The sequence below is a fragment of the Ursus arctos genome, unplaced genomic scaffold (genome assembly GCF_023065955.2).
Source record: "Ursus arctos isolate Adak ecotype North America unplaced genomic scaffold, UrsArc2.0 scaffold_6, whole genome shotgun sequence".
Classification (NCBI taxonomy): Eukaryota; Metazoa; Chordata; class Mammalia; order Carnivora; family Ursidae; genus Ursus; species Ursus arctos.
The window spans coordinates 24,111,561-24,127,978 of NW_026623078.1; the positions used below are offsets into that span (position 1 = coordinate 24,111,561).

At 33.9% G+C, this 16,418-nt stretch overlaps 1 protein-coding gene across 1 annotated transcript in view; it reads right to left on the reverse strand.

Moving 5' to 3' along the window:
• Nucleotides 1-675: 675 nt before the first annotated feature.
• Nucleotides 676-16,418, reverse strand: part of VCPIP1 (valosin containing protein interacting protein 1) — a 30,067-nt gene continuing 14,324 nt past the window's right edge. The window contains exon 3 of the mRNA XM_026516400.4: nt 676-5,586. Coding sequence (XP_026372185.1) covers nt 4,715-5,586 — 872 coding nt within the window. The 3' untranslated portion in view covers nt 676-4,714. The remainder of the gene's footprint in view (nt 5,587-16,418) is intronic.

The following is a 16,418-nucleotide window of genomic DNA, read 5'->3' on the forward strand; positions in this document are numbered from 1 at the left end:
AAGGGGAGCACATTCCTGTTGCTCTATGATGTCCCACTAAAGGAAGTTTAAAAAAGACCTTTATTACATTAAGAATTCCTTTATAAAACTAAACTATATTTTCATGCATTATATTATTAAAGTATAATTCCAGAAAACTCAAGAATAAAAGTTATTTTAAAAAGCTAATGTGGAGAAGTCGAGGGGAAAATCAGTATGTATTAACTTATAGTTTTTATTAATATAAAAGAAAACTTCAAATACTGTACAGTGAGGTGTGCTGTAGAACACTATATAGTTATAATACACTATTACCAATTATTTATTACTCAAATGTAATATATACAGCAACGACAAAATCAGAAAATAATGGGTAACAGCCAGTGCCTTAGGGATGATAGAACATTTATACTATTTAATTGAGCAGTTAAAGCACTTGCTATATAATTTTTCTAAATATTTACATTACCACTTATTTTTACATTTTCTAAAGAGTATTTCCCTCCAAAAAAGTAGACTCTCCAGCTCTTGGCACTAATTCTTAAAGTCCAATAAACCTGAAAATATTGATAACCTTCTCAGTCTTTTATCGCCCCACCATAGGCATAAAGGCTCAGGAAGGGACTTGTGCATTCTAAAGAAAAGTATGCAATACCTTCAAATTTTAATACTAAGTAATTGATACTCACAAGCAGATAACATCAACTAAAACTTTTTTTTTTACTAGTTTTCCTTTTCTTTTACAAGAGAATAATCATTGTATTAATATTATACTACAAAAGCATGTAGACTCCATAATTTAAAAAATTAAATGTCAGATATACAAGTAATGGCATTTTCTCCAATAATTCACAATTTTTACAATTTCTGCTATTTTGGAACAAATGTTAAAATTCCCACGATTTAATTATCATTAAATATGAATTGAAACACTTAGCATCTCGAAGAATTATTAAGAATGGCAGAACTTACAGTTAACTATATATCTTACAGTAACTCCTCTTTGTTATTTAAGTAAACATTCTACTATGGTATGTTTTCAAGTGAATAGTTCTGGTTTGAAAATTAATTTCTTATATTAATTATGAAGAGCTTTGAGGATGTACAATTTTGTTAAATTATATAATAACCTTGAACTGTAGGATATATCTACCCAACTTACATAGAGTATGTATCTCACTACTGCTGTGATAAAAGATCATTTAAAATTCATACTGAGCGGAGTTTAATTCAATTTTGCAAAGGCTTTTATGAAAATCTTAATATGGAAACCTTGTTTTGGGAACCATGAAACTCTCAAAATCTACTCTGCAATATTTTAAGCATGAGCCAATTGAAATTCCTGTTGAAAAATAAAAACAAAACTGTATTGATATTCTAAAATAAACATAGTATGATATTGTGACTATATTGGCCAAAGCATAATTAATGACAGAAGTTATGAGTTTACCTCACACCTAAAGATTAGTTATTAGGGAGTTCTAAATTTTTAAAGAAATGTTCACTAGCAGCCAGTATTAGTAGGCAACTACATAAAATAATACTGTTATAAATTTTGCATTTAGTAGCTAACATGTGATGTCAGTACAATTCTCAAAAACCTGTCATTAGTAATAGATGAGTTGCTAGCAAGTGATCTTCCCTGAGGTAAGAGACCATATGCAAAAGTCTGCTCAATTTAAATCAAGTTAGATACTTAAAAATAATGGCAATAAGGACCTGTGGCTGGGATTCACAGATGCATTTCAGATCTGTATCTTAATTGCAAGCAGTAGGCTTGATTGTAAAAACCAAACTAAAAATCATCAGAGGATATAAAGGAAATTTCACAGTCAGTAGCATTGGCTAAATTTCTCAGGTCTTTATCCTTACATTTTCCAATAAAATACTTGAAACATAGTGAAAGGGGAAAAAATAGGCCATGGGCTTGCTCTTTAACTAGTTCCTGAGTTAACCATTCCCTTGGAGTTCATTATATTCTAGATCATAACATTTGGCAGTGTCTTGTGTTCTTCAGTTTCAACCAGTTTCTCATTACCAATATTCTAGACATACATCACCTTCAACTCTACCTGGACTTTGGGTCATCAATTCAAACTTGGTATGATTACCTATAAAATGGATTACTGAAGAAAAAAATTTAGAATTTTATTTCAAGTTTCAGTGAAACATCACAAATAGAATTATAAGACTGAGCTATAGTTATGTTACATCTAGGGCTAAAAAAATATTTTAACTGATTTATGATCGCTAGCTTGAACTCAAAGTTGTGGTAATCACAAATGGCAGTAGTACAAAATAAGAATTCTATAGTCATGTATTTGCTTATGATAACCATATGGAAGGACAAAGGATGAAAATTAAGAACTTAAACTGTTTCTAAAAATTCTTTGTGAAGATGATACCTGGCCCACTTTTCAAAAACTATTATTACCCCAACCAAATTTCAGCAAATTTAAAATAATTTCATGAAATCTGACCATTCTCAAAATCAAGCCTTTTATTCTGTATCAAGGGAGAACCCAAACTATTATTATAATATTCATACCTAACCGGCTTCTAAATAGCATTGCTGTGGCAAGAGAAATTAATAGTGTTATCAGAGATTAAAGCCCGTCTCCTAATGTTCACAAGTGCACTCTACTTTGACTAAAGGCAAGTATTTAATAGGAAGATAAAATTTATTTGGTATATTTACTATATGCTATGAGAGTATATTTGTCAGTTATTAACGAAACATGCCAAGCCACAGGTGAAGAAAATATTTGTTAAAGAAAAGGTAATTATATAATTTACCTGGAAGCAGTGCATTTGCTTGTTAAACAGTATTCCTGTATTTGAATTAGTAAGAAAAAGCCAGTTTCAGTGGCTGAAAAAGCCAAAAATAATTATAGTGGTTAGTGGTATTTGTAATTTTTAGTTAAATACACAGAAGCCACCTACACTAACTAAATGAGAAATATTATTTGGTAGCTGCAGTTCTTTATGCAAAACTAGTGCACAATACAAAAGTCCTAAGTTTTCCTGCTCTTTAGATATTAAGATAATTGAAAGTAAATTTAGAAGAATTGAGATAAAATATGGTTTAAAATGTGATAATGTGATAAAACTAACCCAAATATATATCTTGCTCAGATATCACCTGCAAAATGTCTAAATTCTCCATTCTTTCCTTATTCAAATAGAGTAGTTCATTTAGTAAGTGGATTAAGTCAGAGATACTTTCATAGAAAGAAATCCAAAACCTCCCTCCTTTGGAAACACAAGTCAAAGTACTGTCTATATTCGTTATGAATCAACAGATTAAAATTTTGAAACACTTGATAATATACTTTCTGAAGTACATTTTCTTAGACTGCAAACACAGTTCTGCATCTGTTACATGTGCAAACAGAGACAGCCAGGCTTTGAATGCTCTAGATAAGAGATTGTATTAACATACATTTTGTCTTTCATCCATTCAACTTAATTTCAGTGAACAAAGGAAAAAGATGGATTGAAATGTACATTTCAGAATACAGATTTGCAGAACAGGATAAAATAGTGCAATACCAATCTCAGGATAAACATTCTTTGTCTTTAAGATAATAAGCATGAAAGCTGCTTTTTGAGGAAACTGGCACTAAAGATTTGATGAATACACTATTTAAGCAAATGCCCAGTTGATTAGGGTCTGATGCAGTAAAATTTGCATCCAAATCCAAGTGAAGCCAACAGATAAAGAAAGTCTTATGGATGCTAAGGAAAAAGGAAACATTTTTGGTTCAAAGGGGCTCAAAGACACTTAGCATATACAAGCTTAAATACCATTGATCAAAATCGTAGAACAATGTAACTCATTCATAAAGATAAATTCTTATATATAAATTCTCTGTGAATCTGACAGACTCTGAAAATTAGAGATTAACTACTGCTACCATTATTTTTATATTTTCTACCACACTTTGCAATCAACTTTTCTGCAAGATTAAAGAAAAAAAATTCAGTGGTACTTGACCAGGCCAGGATTAAAAAAATAATGGTAACATATTATTAACAACAGAGCACACAATTGGCTGTGTTGGCTCAGACAGCAACATTACTGAATCACATTGACTTTATCATTCTAGAATAGATATTTTCCCCCAGCCTTGCTCAAATCAGCAAAATGTTATTACACTCTATTCTCAAGATATTTTCACCAAGAATACATATCTCTATGAATGTGTTTACGTTCACGGAAATGTCAGGATCCCAGTATCTAATAAATCCTTCTATGAATTTTAAGATACAATTTAGTTCTGATAACCTTCAAATTTACATAAATCTTTTGACACTCTAATAAATATGTGGAATGGTTACCTTGATGACATCAATATTAGCAAAATCTCATCCCCCCCCCCCCAGTTCTAGCCTTTTCAGAAAATCAAACATTAGCAAGAGAATTTTCATGTTTGAAACATTAAGACTTTCATGGAATTAAAATTACAAAAAACTTCCAATGAACCACATATATGGAAGAAACTCATCTCAGCAGATCTAATAACTAATTTATAGGAATTCAGAGCCAGCCTGGGCAGCAGTATATTAAAAGCTATTGCCAATCACACACTTGCTGTCATGCACTGAATAACAAGATATAATCTTTGAATTATATACGTACAAGATTTTTTATGACTAATCAAGTTATGTGGCCCAGCCAACAAATGTTACATATTCACAATAAACATTCTGCCTTTATTAGCCTCTAATTAAATCAAGAGTGATCCATTGGCTCAGTTGTGTTTGTCATCTCAGCATCTTGACTATCCATCTCTTCAGGCTCCTCCACTGAATTTCCCTTTTGTGCTTTTGACCTTGTGGCAAATGTTGCTCCCAGTGCCTCTGCCACACAGCTATCAGTTGTTTCTGTATTCAAATTTTCAGTGCCACCAGTTAAAGAAAAAGATTCAGGTAAGCCAGTCTGAAGACTCCCGGACTTCACAGAAGAACTCACAACTTCTACTTTCCTTTGAGGAAGATCAGACGGTGACTGCTCTGTACTTTGATCCCGCAAATGCTTGTCCATCGAAGCCTGGATAGAAGAAACCATTTCCTGCAATTTTTTTCGCTGGGCCTCAACCAAATCAGGATCAAGCTGCCTGCTGTCTCTCATTGTAACTACTCCAGGAGCTATTCGAATAAGCTCACTATTACTAGGAGCAGTTGTGAATACAGAAGGCTCTATTTTAATGGAACTATTACTAAAGTCTGTCCCTGTGTTATGCTTCCTTACAACTGGGGCTTCCCTAGCTCTTGAATCAAGGTGTGGGTTACTAGATGCAGTTCCTAGAGAATGCCCTTTTCCCTGAAAGGCAGTTACATTATGAAGCTGCTCAGATTTCTTTTTCACTACTCCACCACTACCTAGTTTTAATAGCCCATGTGAGGGACTTGATTCTCTGCTTCTTGTAGTAGCCTCTGCTCGAACCTGACTTACAGCCTCTTTAACTAAATCTTCAACATCAGGACCGATGGGGAAATGTCCTGCAGCATCCACACACAATTCCAGTCTATCTTCAGAAGCATTATAGACAAAGGTTTTGCCAGGCAGATGTGGAAAAGTACAATGCTTGCCATCAGCCATACCTAAGAAGGGGAAAAAAAGTATTTAATATATTAAAATCTTACTTAAAAAGTATAAAGACAATTATAGTTGAAATAGTGAATTTTCAACAATATCCAGATCACAGTTCTGAAAACAAAACTAATTAACAAAAATAATTTATGATATTTATTAATAGAATTTAATACTATTTAAAAAATATCACGACAGACCTTACTGAAGTTCCCCAGGAAATTTTTTTTTTCTTTTTACAAATATCATTAACCTTTTACAAAGTTAGGGAAAGGGCTTCAAACAAACAGCTAAGCTATGAGAAAACACTAGCAACAGTGTTAGAAAAACAACTGCTTGCAGTAAAGCAATAAGAAAATATACTTTCATTTACTAAGTCAAATTTAAAACTTTGCAAAAATACCCGTAAGGGCAAAATGTTGCACAGATATGCTGCACAGTGTGAATTAAAATTAAAAATCATAAATAATTCTACTGAATTACAGAATACAGTAAAAGTGGTTTTCTCAGTGTACCTCAGGTATATATCTTTCACAAATATAAAGGATAGTGAACTTTCAAAATAAGATATCCCATAGTTAAAGAAGTAATTATGAGGGCATATTTAGGAAAGCTAAAGATGCACTGTGTCTTTGGTATAACTGTAAGAAAGGACGCTTGGTCACAATAAATGAAAAAGATCTTGTTTAATTCAATTCCTCTGAAGAAGTTGTATTTCATGTTACACCTTTTATTCTTCTCTGGTAAATCACAACCACCAAAATAAGCCTGGCTTATTTTGATGCTCCTCAAGTGGCCCCTGCAATTTAATTTACTTCTCATAGTCAACTAATGTAGCAATGGAAGAACTTGAAAGCAGGCTTCTCTCTATTTTCTAGTTGAGGAGCTTGGTCTCACTATCTGGTATTCCAAAATTTTATACTTTTTCTAGCTTGGGTGTAAGTAAATTTTGTGTTTTAAACTATCCAATATCTTTACATTTTAAATTTGTTTCTTGAAGTATACTCCAAGTATGCAAAAATAGGGGTTTTCAAATTTTATAAAACCAAAGATTTTCTATGCTAACAACAAAAGAAAGATGAAGTAGAGAACTCTTATTTTTATTTTTTGTAAGTAGGGTCAATGCCTAGCATAGAACCTATGAAGTAGAGAACTCTTAATAATACATGGTGCAAATGGGTTTGTTTATGGCAAAATATAAAGGCAAAAGCAAACTGGTTAAAAATGTTAAAAAGTTAAAAATGAATGAAATTGTTAGTGCTATACAAATACAGAGGTGGAGGATGAGTGAACTTTGGAATGCTTAGTGGGCATTAAGGTAATGTCCAGTTTTGTAGGTTATTAACAATAGTTCTTCCGCCCTCTTCTAAAAAAAGCTACAGAGTGGTTCTAGTGTATCTCACTGTGAATATTCCAAATAATCAGAGAAAGAACTAAACTGCAAATGAATAAATAACATACGGTAATTTTAAATTAACATTCATTTCAGCGGTAAGTACCCATTAATACAAATCCACCCAGAATTTCCTCTTGGTAGAATATTTTTGGCATAGGTAACTGACAAAAAAGAGACAGACAAAACTTAAAATCAGAGATGTGGTCTCAATAGTGTCTTTAGGCCACAACCCTGGAATCGTCTTATTACCAATCCCCTACCTCGGAGATCTGTAAATAGCCCATGTAAGGGACTTGATTCTCTACTTCTTGTAGTAGCCTCTGCTTGAACCTGACTTATAGCCTCTTTAAACCTTCAACATCAGGACCGATGGAGAAATGTCCTGCAGCATCCACACACAATTCCAGTCTATCTTCAGAAGCATTATAGACAAAAGGTTTTGCCAGGCAGATGTGGAAAAATAAAACTTGGCTCAAGAAACAAAGGTAGCAAGGAAGAGAATTTTGACTGATTAAGTCCAGGGATGACTAGGCAAAACTCTCAAACATTCATTTCAATAGATAACACCTATGGAGTCTCGCTATGTGCCAGGAACTAAAATAAACCCTGAAGATTCAAATAAAATGTAATTCTTAGGAGACAGGTACAAACAGATCATTATAATACAATCAGGTAAGTATAATGATGAGTATACTACTCACTTCACTGATTATTTGAGGATTAAATGAGAAAACACACAAAGCATGCCACAGAGTGCCTAATATAAATCCGACAGTCAATAGTTTTAGTTCCCATATTAGATCAAAAAGTTTTGTAATTGTTTCCAGACTGCTACTGTGATGCTTTCCCTTGGTCATCCCTGGAAAGAATCATAGTCCCACACATCACAGTATTATTCACAATGAAACACTGGAAACAATCTAAGTAAGCTTTCAACAAGAAGAAAATGGCTAAGAAAATTATGGTCTATCCACCTGATGGAAGTAATATGCAGCTATTAAGAATTGATATAAATAAGAAATGTATGATGCTTCATATATATATAGTAAAATGTGCATGAATAGCAGGAAACATCTAAGCACTGTAATTACAATCAGGCCAAAACATGTATGTAAAGACCAATATTTAAAAAATTATAGGTGATGTTTCCCATTTCTATAGTTTCTAGACCTTTTACATTATTAAAAACATTTTAGTATTAAAAAACCAATGCAAATACTTTACGGGTGTGCTCCCTTTAAGCATAATCATTTAGGTTTTATATAACTTATATAATCTTTTGAATTTTACGAATCAAAGTGTATTAAAATTCCTGTATCACATATCAACAGTTCCATCACACATATACACCAAAAAATAAGTATACTAATATTTAGAGCTACACTCTTCCTTACATCAAAAAAACCCCAGAAATGCATCAGGAGAACAATGGATGAATAATATTAAAATGATAAAACAGAATACTATGCAGTAGTGAAAATGAATGGTAGTTGAACCCATCAACATGAATGAATCTGAAAAAGTGCTGCATAAAAGAAGCAAATCACAGAGAATATATATAGCATAATTTTCAATTCCCATTTTCATAAAGTTCAAACACAAGCAAAACTCTACATTACAAATTAAAGATAGCTATACGAGTTTTAAAACTAAATTTGTCATTCATGTCTGCATTTATCTCTGTATAAAGACCTGCAAGGAAACTTATATTTTAAGCAACAGAACTTTAAAATATCTTTCCAAATATAAAGAATAGGAATATTAATAGTCTAGTTATATTGGGAAATATTTCTGTTCTAATGTAGATATAATCATCTGTTTGTTGGGTGGATTTGAAAAAAGAGATGTTCCAAGTTTTGGAGGATATGGGTATATGTGTTTTGGGGTGATATATTTTGATTCTTTGACCACAGGATAATAATAATAATGATTTGCCTCATGAATCTGTCCTAAACAAAAGAGGTGAGGGGCACCTGGCTGGCTAAGTCAGAGGAACATGGGACTCAATCTCAGGATCAAGAGTTTGAGCCCCACATCGGGTGTAGAGATTACTTGAATAGATGAAATTTAAAAAAGATAAAACTTTGCCAGAAATATTAGAAGAAACTGTGTTTTGAAAAGTAAAATAATTTTCTGACAATGACCCATTTCAAATGGTTGTTATAGTCAAAAGAATTTCAATTATTCTGCAAATAACAGCTGAAATTCTAATAATAGTAACAAACATTAGATAATTACTTATTAGGTACCAGGCCTTTTGCTAACTGCTTTATGTGCATGGTCTTATTTGATGCTAACAACCCTGAGATTATAATACCCACTTTACAAATGAAGAAACTAAGACTTAGAAGTCACACAGGGAGTAAGTGGTAGAACGAAAATTTGATCTCAAATGTTCTTACTTCAGAGCTCTAAACTACTTCTTAATAAGGATAATTAACACAGTAACATTTAAAAAACTATAATGGTTCTACTGAGAGATAATTCACATAAAATTCATGTTAAGTGTACAGCTGAATGGTTTTCAGTATATTCACAATGTTGTGCAACCATTACCACAATCACTTTTAGAACATTTTCATCACCCCAAAAAGAAACCCAAAACCATTAGCAGTCACTCTCATTTCCTCCCCCTACCCTAACTCCCAGCCCTAGGCAATACTGATTTACTCTCTGTCTCTCTAGGTATGCCTATCTGTGACATTTCATATAAAAGTAATAATACATGGTCTACTGTGACTGGTTTGTTTCATGCAGCATAGTTTTTCAAGGTTCATGCATGATATAGTATGTACCAGTATTTCAGTCCTTTTTATTGCCAAATAATACTCCATTGTATGGATATACTAAATCTTACTTACCCAATCACCAGTTGATGAAAATTTTGGGTTGTTTCGACTTTTGACGATTATGAATAATGCTACTATGACACATTTGTGTACAAGTTTTGTGTCGACAGGTTTCATTTCTCTTGGGTATACATCTCAGAGGAGAATTGTTGGGTTGTACCTGTGTTAAATCTTTTGAGGAACTACCAGACTGTTTTCCCAAGTGCCTGCACCATTTCACATTCCTACCAGCAGTATGAGGGTTCCAATTTCTCTATATCTCCTTGCCAACAGTTCTTATTACCTGCCTTTTTGATTACAGCCATTCTAGTGAGTGTGAAGAACTATGTCATTGTGATTCTGATTTGCATTTCTCTGATGGTTAATGATGCTGAGCATCTAAACAGCAGTTTATGTACTTAACAGCTGTTTGTATATTTTCTTTGGAGAAATGTCTATTCAGATCTTTTGCCCATTTTTTTAATTGGGTTATTTGCCTTTTTATTGATGAGTTCTTTATATTTTATTTTTTTTAACATTTTATTTATTTATTTATTTGAGAGAGTGAGAGTACACAGCAGTGGAGAGGAGCAGAGGGAGAAGGAAAAGCAGACTCCCCACTGAGCAGGGAGCCTGATACAGGGTTCGATCATGCCCTGGGATCATGACCAGAGCCAGGGGGCAGACACTTAACTGACTGAGCCACCCAGGTGCCCTGAGTTCTTTATATTTTAGATACAAATCTATTATCAGATACATAATTTGCAAAAATTTTCTCTCATTCTGTGGGCAGTCTTTTCACTTTTTTTTTTTTAAGAGAAAAAGAAAGAGAGAGCATGAGAGAGAGCAGGGGAGAGACAGAGAATCTTAAGCAGGCTCCTTGTCCAGTGCAGAGCCTGATGTGGGGCTCAAACACACAACCCTGAGATCATGACCCAAGCTGAAATCAAGAGTTAGATGCTTACCCAACTGAGCCACCCACGTGCCCATCTTTTCACTTTTTTGATGGTGTACTTTACAGCACAAAAATTTGGTTTTTATCTACTTTTTTCTTTTGTTGCTTGTACTTTTGGTGTTATATCTAAGAAGGATTTGCCAAAGCCAAAGTCAAGAAGTTTTATGCCTATGTCTTTTTCTACAAGTTTTCTAATATTAACTCCTATATTTAGGTGCTGGATACATTTTGAGCTGATTTTTAATTTGGTGTGAGGCAGAAGTAAAAACCTCATTCTTTTGTATGTAAATATCCAGTTGTTCCAAAACCATTTGTTGAAAAAAATCAATTCTTTCCCCATTAAACTGTCTTAGCATTACAGCTAACATTTTAAAAATAATTTCAAATCAAAAACATGAAACTATTTAGTAAATAATCAAGTCATCTCCACAACCACCCACCAACTACCCCTCCCACACAAAAAATAAACAAGGGAAGTTCATTCAGTTGCATGAAAGACAGTGCATATTTACCCTAATTGCTGAGAATGCTATTAATCGATTAATCCTAATTAAATACTAACTTTTAAAAAATCATTAACTGATATCAAAATAATTCAGGATGTAGAATAAAGTGAAAATGGAAAGTAAAAAGAAAGGGATGCAAAAATAAGAGGGGGTAGGATGCTCAAAGAGAAATTTATAGCTTTAAATACTTTTATTAGAACATAAAAATTTATTTATTTACTTATTTATGTATTTATTTATTTAAAGATTTTATTTATTTATTTGACAGAGAGACAGCCAGCGAGAAGGGGAACACAAGCAGGGGGAATGGGAGAGGAAGAAGCAGGCTCCCAGCGGAGCAGGGAGCCCAATGCAGGGCTCGATCCCAAGATTCTGGGATCACGCTCTGGGCTGAAGGCAGACACTTAACGACTGAGCCACCCAGGCGCCCCTAGAAAACAAAAATTTATAAATAATAATCAAAGCTTCTACATAAAGAAACTAGAAAGGAAAGGGCAAATTAAACCCAAAGCAAGCATAAAGAAGGAAAAAATAAATGTAAAAGCAAAATCAATGAAACTGAAATCAGAAAACAACAGAGAAAACCTGTGAATATAAATGCTGTTTCTTTGAAAAGATCAATAAAACTGATAAACCATTAGCTGGATTGGTCAGCAAAACAAGAGAGGCACAAGTTGCCCCTATCAGAAATGAAAGAGCTACAGACTTTACAGATATTACATGGACAGGAAGGGAATATTATGAACAATTTTATGCCAATAAAATTATTAACTTGGATGAAATGGACAGATTTCTTGAAAGACAAAACTAACAAGGCTTAGTCAAGAAAAAAGACATAAACCTTAAGAAGATTCTATTAAAGAAATTAAATTCATAGCTAAAAACTGTCCAGCAAAGATAACTCCAAGCACAGATGGCTTCACTGGTGGATTCTACCAGTTAAGAAAGAAATAACTGGGGCGCCTGGGTGGCTCAGTCCTTAAGCCTCTGCCTTCGGCTCAGGGTGTAATCCCAGAGTCCTGGGATCAAGCCCCGCATCAGGCTCCTCTGCTGGGAGCCTGCTTCTTCCTCTCCCACTCCCCCTGCTTGTGTTCCCTCTCTCACTGGCTGTCTCTATCTCTGTCGAATAAATAAATAAAATCTTAAAAAAAAAGAAAGAAAGAAAGAAATAACTGTATCAAACTATTACAAAATCTACCAGAAATCAGAAGAGGAGCAAACACTTCCCAACTCTATTTTATGAAGCCAACATTACCCTGATTAAGTAGTCATTATAAGAAAACTACATACCATTATGCCCCAGGAACACAGCTGCAAAACACTCAACAAAATATTAGCGATTTGAATCCAGCATGCAAAGTTGGTTCAATATCCAAAAATCAGTCAATGTAATTCACCCTACCAATAAACTAAATAGAAAAGCCATAAGATCATTTCAATAGATGCAGAAGAGAGCACCTGATAAAATTCAACATCCATGCAAAATATAAACTCTCAGTAAACTATCAATAGAAGGGAGGCATATACTCAACCTGATAAAGGGCATTTCTGAAAAACCTACAGGCTGAATTGCTTTCGGGAACAAGGCAAGGATGTCTGCTCTCACCATACCTATTCAGCAATGAACTTAGAGCCACTGCAATAAGGCAAGAGAAAGAACTACGAGGCATACTGACTGAAAAGGAAGAAATAAAACTTTTATTTGCAAAAGACAGGATGACCTACTTAGACAATCCCACAGAATCTGCTAAAAAGCTACTGGAATATGTACATTTAGCAAGGTCACAGGATACAAAGTCAACTTATAAAAACCAATCTTGGGGCATCTGCATGACTCAGTCAGTTGAGCGTCTGCGTTCAGCTCAGGTCATGGTCTCAGGATCCTGGGATCGAGCCCTGCATTGGGCTCTCCACTCAGCTGCGAGTTTGCTTCTCCCTCTCCCTCTGTGAACTCTCTTGCTCTCAATCTCTCTCAAATGAATAAATAAAATCTTTAAAAAAAATTTTTTTTTAACATTTAAAAAACAATCTTATTTTCTAAGCACTAGCAAAGAACAAAAGAAGTTGGAATTTTTTAAAAAACATTTATTTATTTGAGAGAGAGAAGAGCTAGGGGGAGAGACAGTGTGGGGATGGGGAGGGGCAGAGAAAGAGAGAGAAAAAGTCCTAAGCAGACTTAGTGCTGAGTGCAGGGGCCGACATGGGGCTCGATCTCACTACCCTGAGCTGAGATCATGACCTGAGCCAAAGCTAAGAGTCCAGTGCTTAACCAACTACAGCACCCAGGTGCCCCAGGAAATTGGAATTTTAAAAAAGCATCTTTTACAACAGCATTCCCAAAACATGAAATATTTAGGTATGAATCTAACAAAGGATATGTAAGAATTATATGCTGAAAATTACAAAATTTTGATGAGAAATTAAAGAACACTTAAATGGAGAAATACAATATTTTCATGAATCTGAAGATTCAATGTTGTAAAAATATCATTTATCCTCAATTTGATCTACAGAGTCAATACATCACAATAAAAATCCCAGCAGACTCTTTTGTAGAAACTGACAAGCGGATTCTAAAATTTATATGGATAAGCAAAGCACCTAGAATACCCAAAAAAAATTTTTGGAAAAGAATAAAGATGTTTGCAACAACATGGACGGAGCTACAGAGAATTATGCTAAGTGAAATAAGGTAGAGAACAATGATTACCATTTGATTTTACTCATGTGGAATTTAAGAAACAAAACAAATGAGCAAAGAGGGAAAAAAAGGGGAAGGAAGGGAGAGAGACGGAGAGGGAGAGGGAGAGAGAGAGAGAGAGAGGCAAACCAAGAAACAGACCCTTAACTGTAGAGAGTAAACTAATGGTTACCAGAGGGGTGGTAGGTAGGGGAATGGGTTAAATAGATGATAGGAATTAAGGAGTACGCTTGTGATGAGCACCAAACATTGCATGAAAATTGTTGAATCACTATATTGTACACCTGAAACTAACACTGTATGTTAACTAACTGGAATTTAAATAAAAACTTTTAAAAAAATAGAAAAAAAAAGAAGATGGAAGACTCATACTAACTGATTTCAAGAATTACTATAATAATACTTTAATCAAGATGAGGCATTGGTGAAAGGAGAGACAAAGATCAACAAATCAGAAAACAGTTTCTAAAAATAGACCCACATGTATAAAGTCAATTAATTTTTTAAAAAATAATTTTACTGATGCTATATTTTGCATATAATTCACCCTTTTCAATCGTATGATTCATGGTCAATTGATTTTTGATGAAGGTACCAAAATAATTCAATGGATAAGGTATACTTTTTTCAATAAACGGTGCTGGAACAATTGGATATCCATACATAAAAAAATAAACCTCAACTCATACCTTGCAACATACAAAAATATCAACTTGAAATAGATCATAAACCTAAATATAAAACCTAAAGCTATAAAACTGCTAGAAGAAAACATAGAAGAAAATTTCTGTCACCTCTGATTAGGTAAAGATTTTTTAGATAGGGCACAAAAAGTATAAAAGAAAAAAAGTGTTAAATTGGTTATCAAAATTAGAAATCTCTTATCTTCAGAAGATACTGTTAAGAGAATGAAAAGACAAATTACAAACTGGGAGAAAATATTTGCAAAACACTTACCTGATAAATGATGTGTGGCCAGAATATATAAAGAACTCTCAAAACCCAACTAAAAAGAAGATTCAAACCAATTTAAAAATGAGCAAAAGAAGTAGGAGGCAAATAAGCACATGAGAAGATGCTCAACATCTTTAGTTATTAGGGAAATACAAATTAAAACCACTACGAGATAGTACTATAAACCTATTAAAATAGTTTTAAAAACAGAAACTGATGCTACCAAGTACTGGTAAAGAGCAGAGCAACTGGAACTCCAATACAGTACTAAGGAATACAAAATGGTCCAGCTACTTTGGAAAATGGTTTGGAAGTTTCTCATAAAGATAAGCATATACTTACCATATGACTCAGCAATCCCACTCCTAGGTATTTACAAAAGGTAAGTGAAACATATGTCCACACACAAAGACCTATACACAAATGCTTATAGTGGCCCTATCCATAGAAGCCCAAAACTGAATCACACAAATGTCCTTCAGTCGGTTATAGATGTTCAAAAATGTGCCACATCCATATAATGGAATACTACTAAGCTGTATGAGAGAATAAACTAATACATGCAACCAGATAGACGAATCTCAAAAGCATTAAGGTAAAACAGAAATTGGCAAATTTTTTTCTGTAATGGAGCAACACAGTAAATACTTTAGGTTTTCAGACATATAGTCTCTGCCACAACTATTCAATTCTGCCACTGTAGTGTGAAAGCAGCCATAGACAAGAGGTAAATATGAGTGTGGCTGTGGTTGTTTTTTTGTGGGTTTTTTTTGCTGTGTTCTGAGAAAACTTTATATACACAGGGGCAGCAGGCCTGATATGGCCCCCAGGCAGTAGTTTGCCAACCCCTGTGCTAAATCAAAGATGCCAGACACAAAAGGTTGTATTAATCCACTTATATGGTGATATGAAAAAGGCAAACGAAGAGACAACAAAATCAGTGGTTGTCAAGGCCTAGGGGTAGGAGTAAGGGATTAAAGAAAGGAGCACAAGGCACCTTTTTGGAATGATGGCAATATTCCATATCTTGATTGTGGTGATGGATACATGGCTGTATATGTTTGTCAAAATTCATATACCTTTATACTTACAAAGGGTGAATTTTACTGTATGCAAATTATGCTTCAAGAATCCTGTCTTAGGAAGGAAGGAAGGAAGGAAGGAAGGAAGGAAGGAAGGAAGGGGAGGAGGGGGAGAGGCGGAAGAGGGGGGGAGGGAAATAGGATCAAAGAAGAAAGGAAGGAAACCAGCCAGCCAGCCATTCTTTGGTCCCTGATTCAAATAAACCAAAAGAAAAAAAAATTTTTTTGAGACAATCAAAAATCAAGGAATTGTGAACACTCACTGGATGGATATTTGGTGATGTTTTAAAAATTATTTTTCAGATTTTTAATATGTGATAATTATATTGTAGTGTTTTTCAAAAAGAAGGCATTCTTACTTTTTGAGATACATACTGAAGTTCTTACAGATGAAATTATGTCTGGGATTTACTTTAAAATA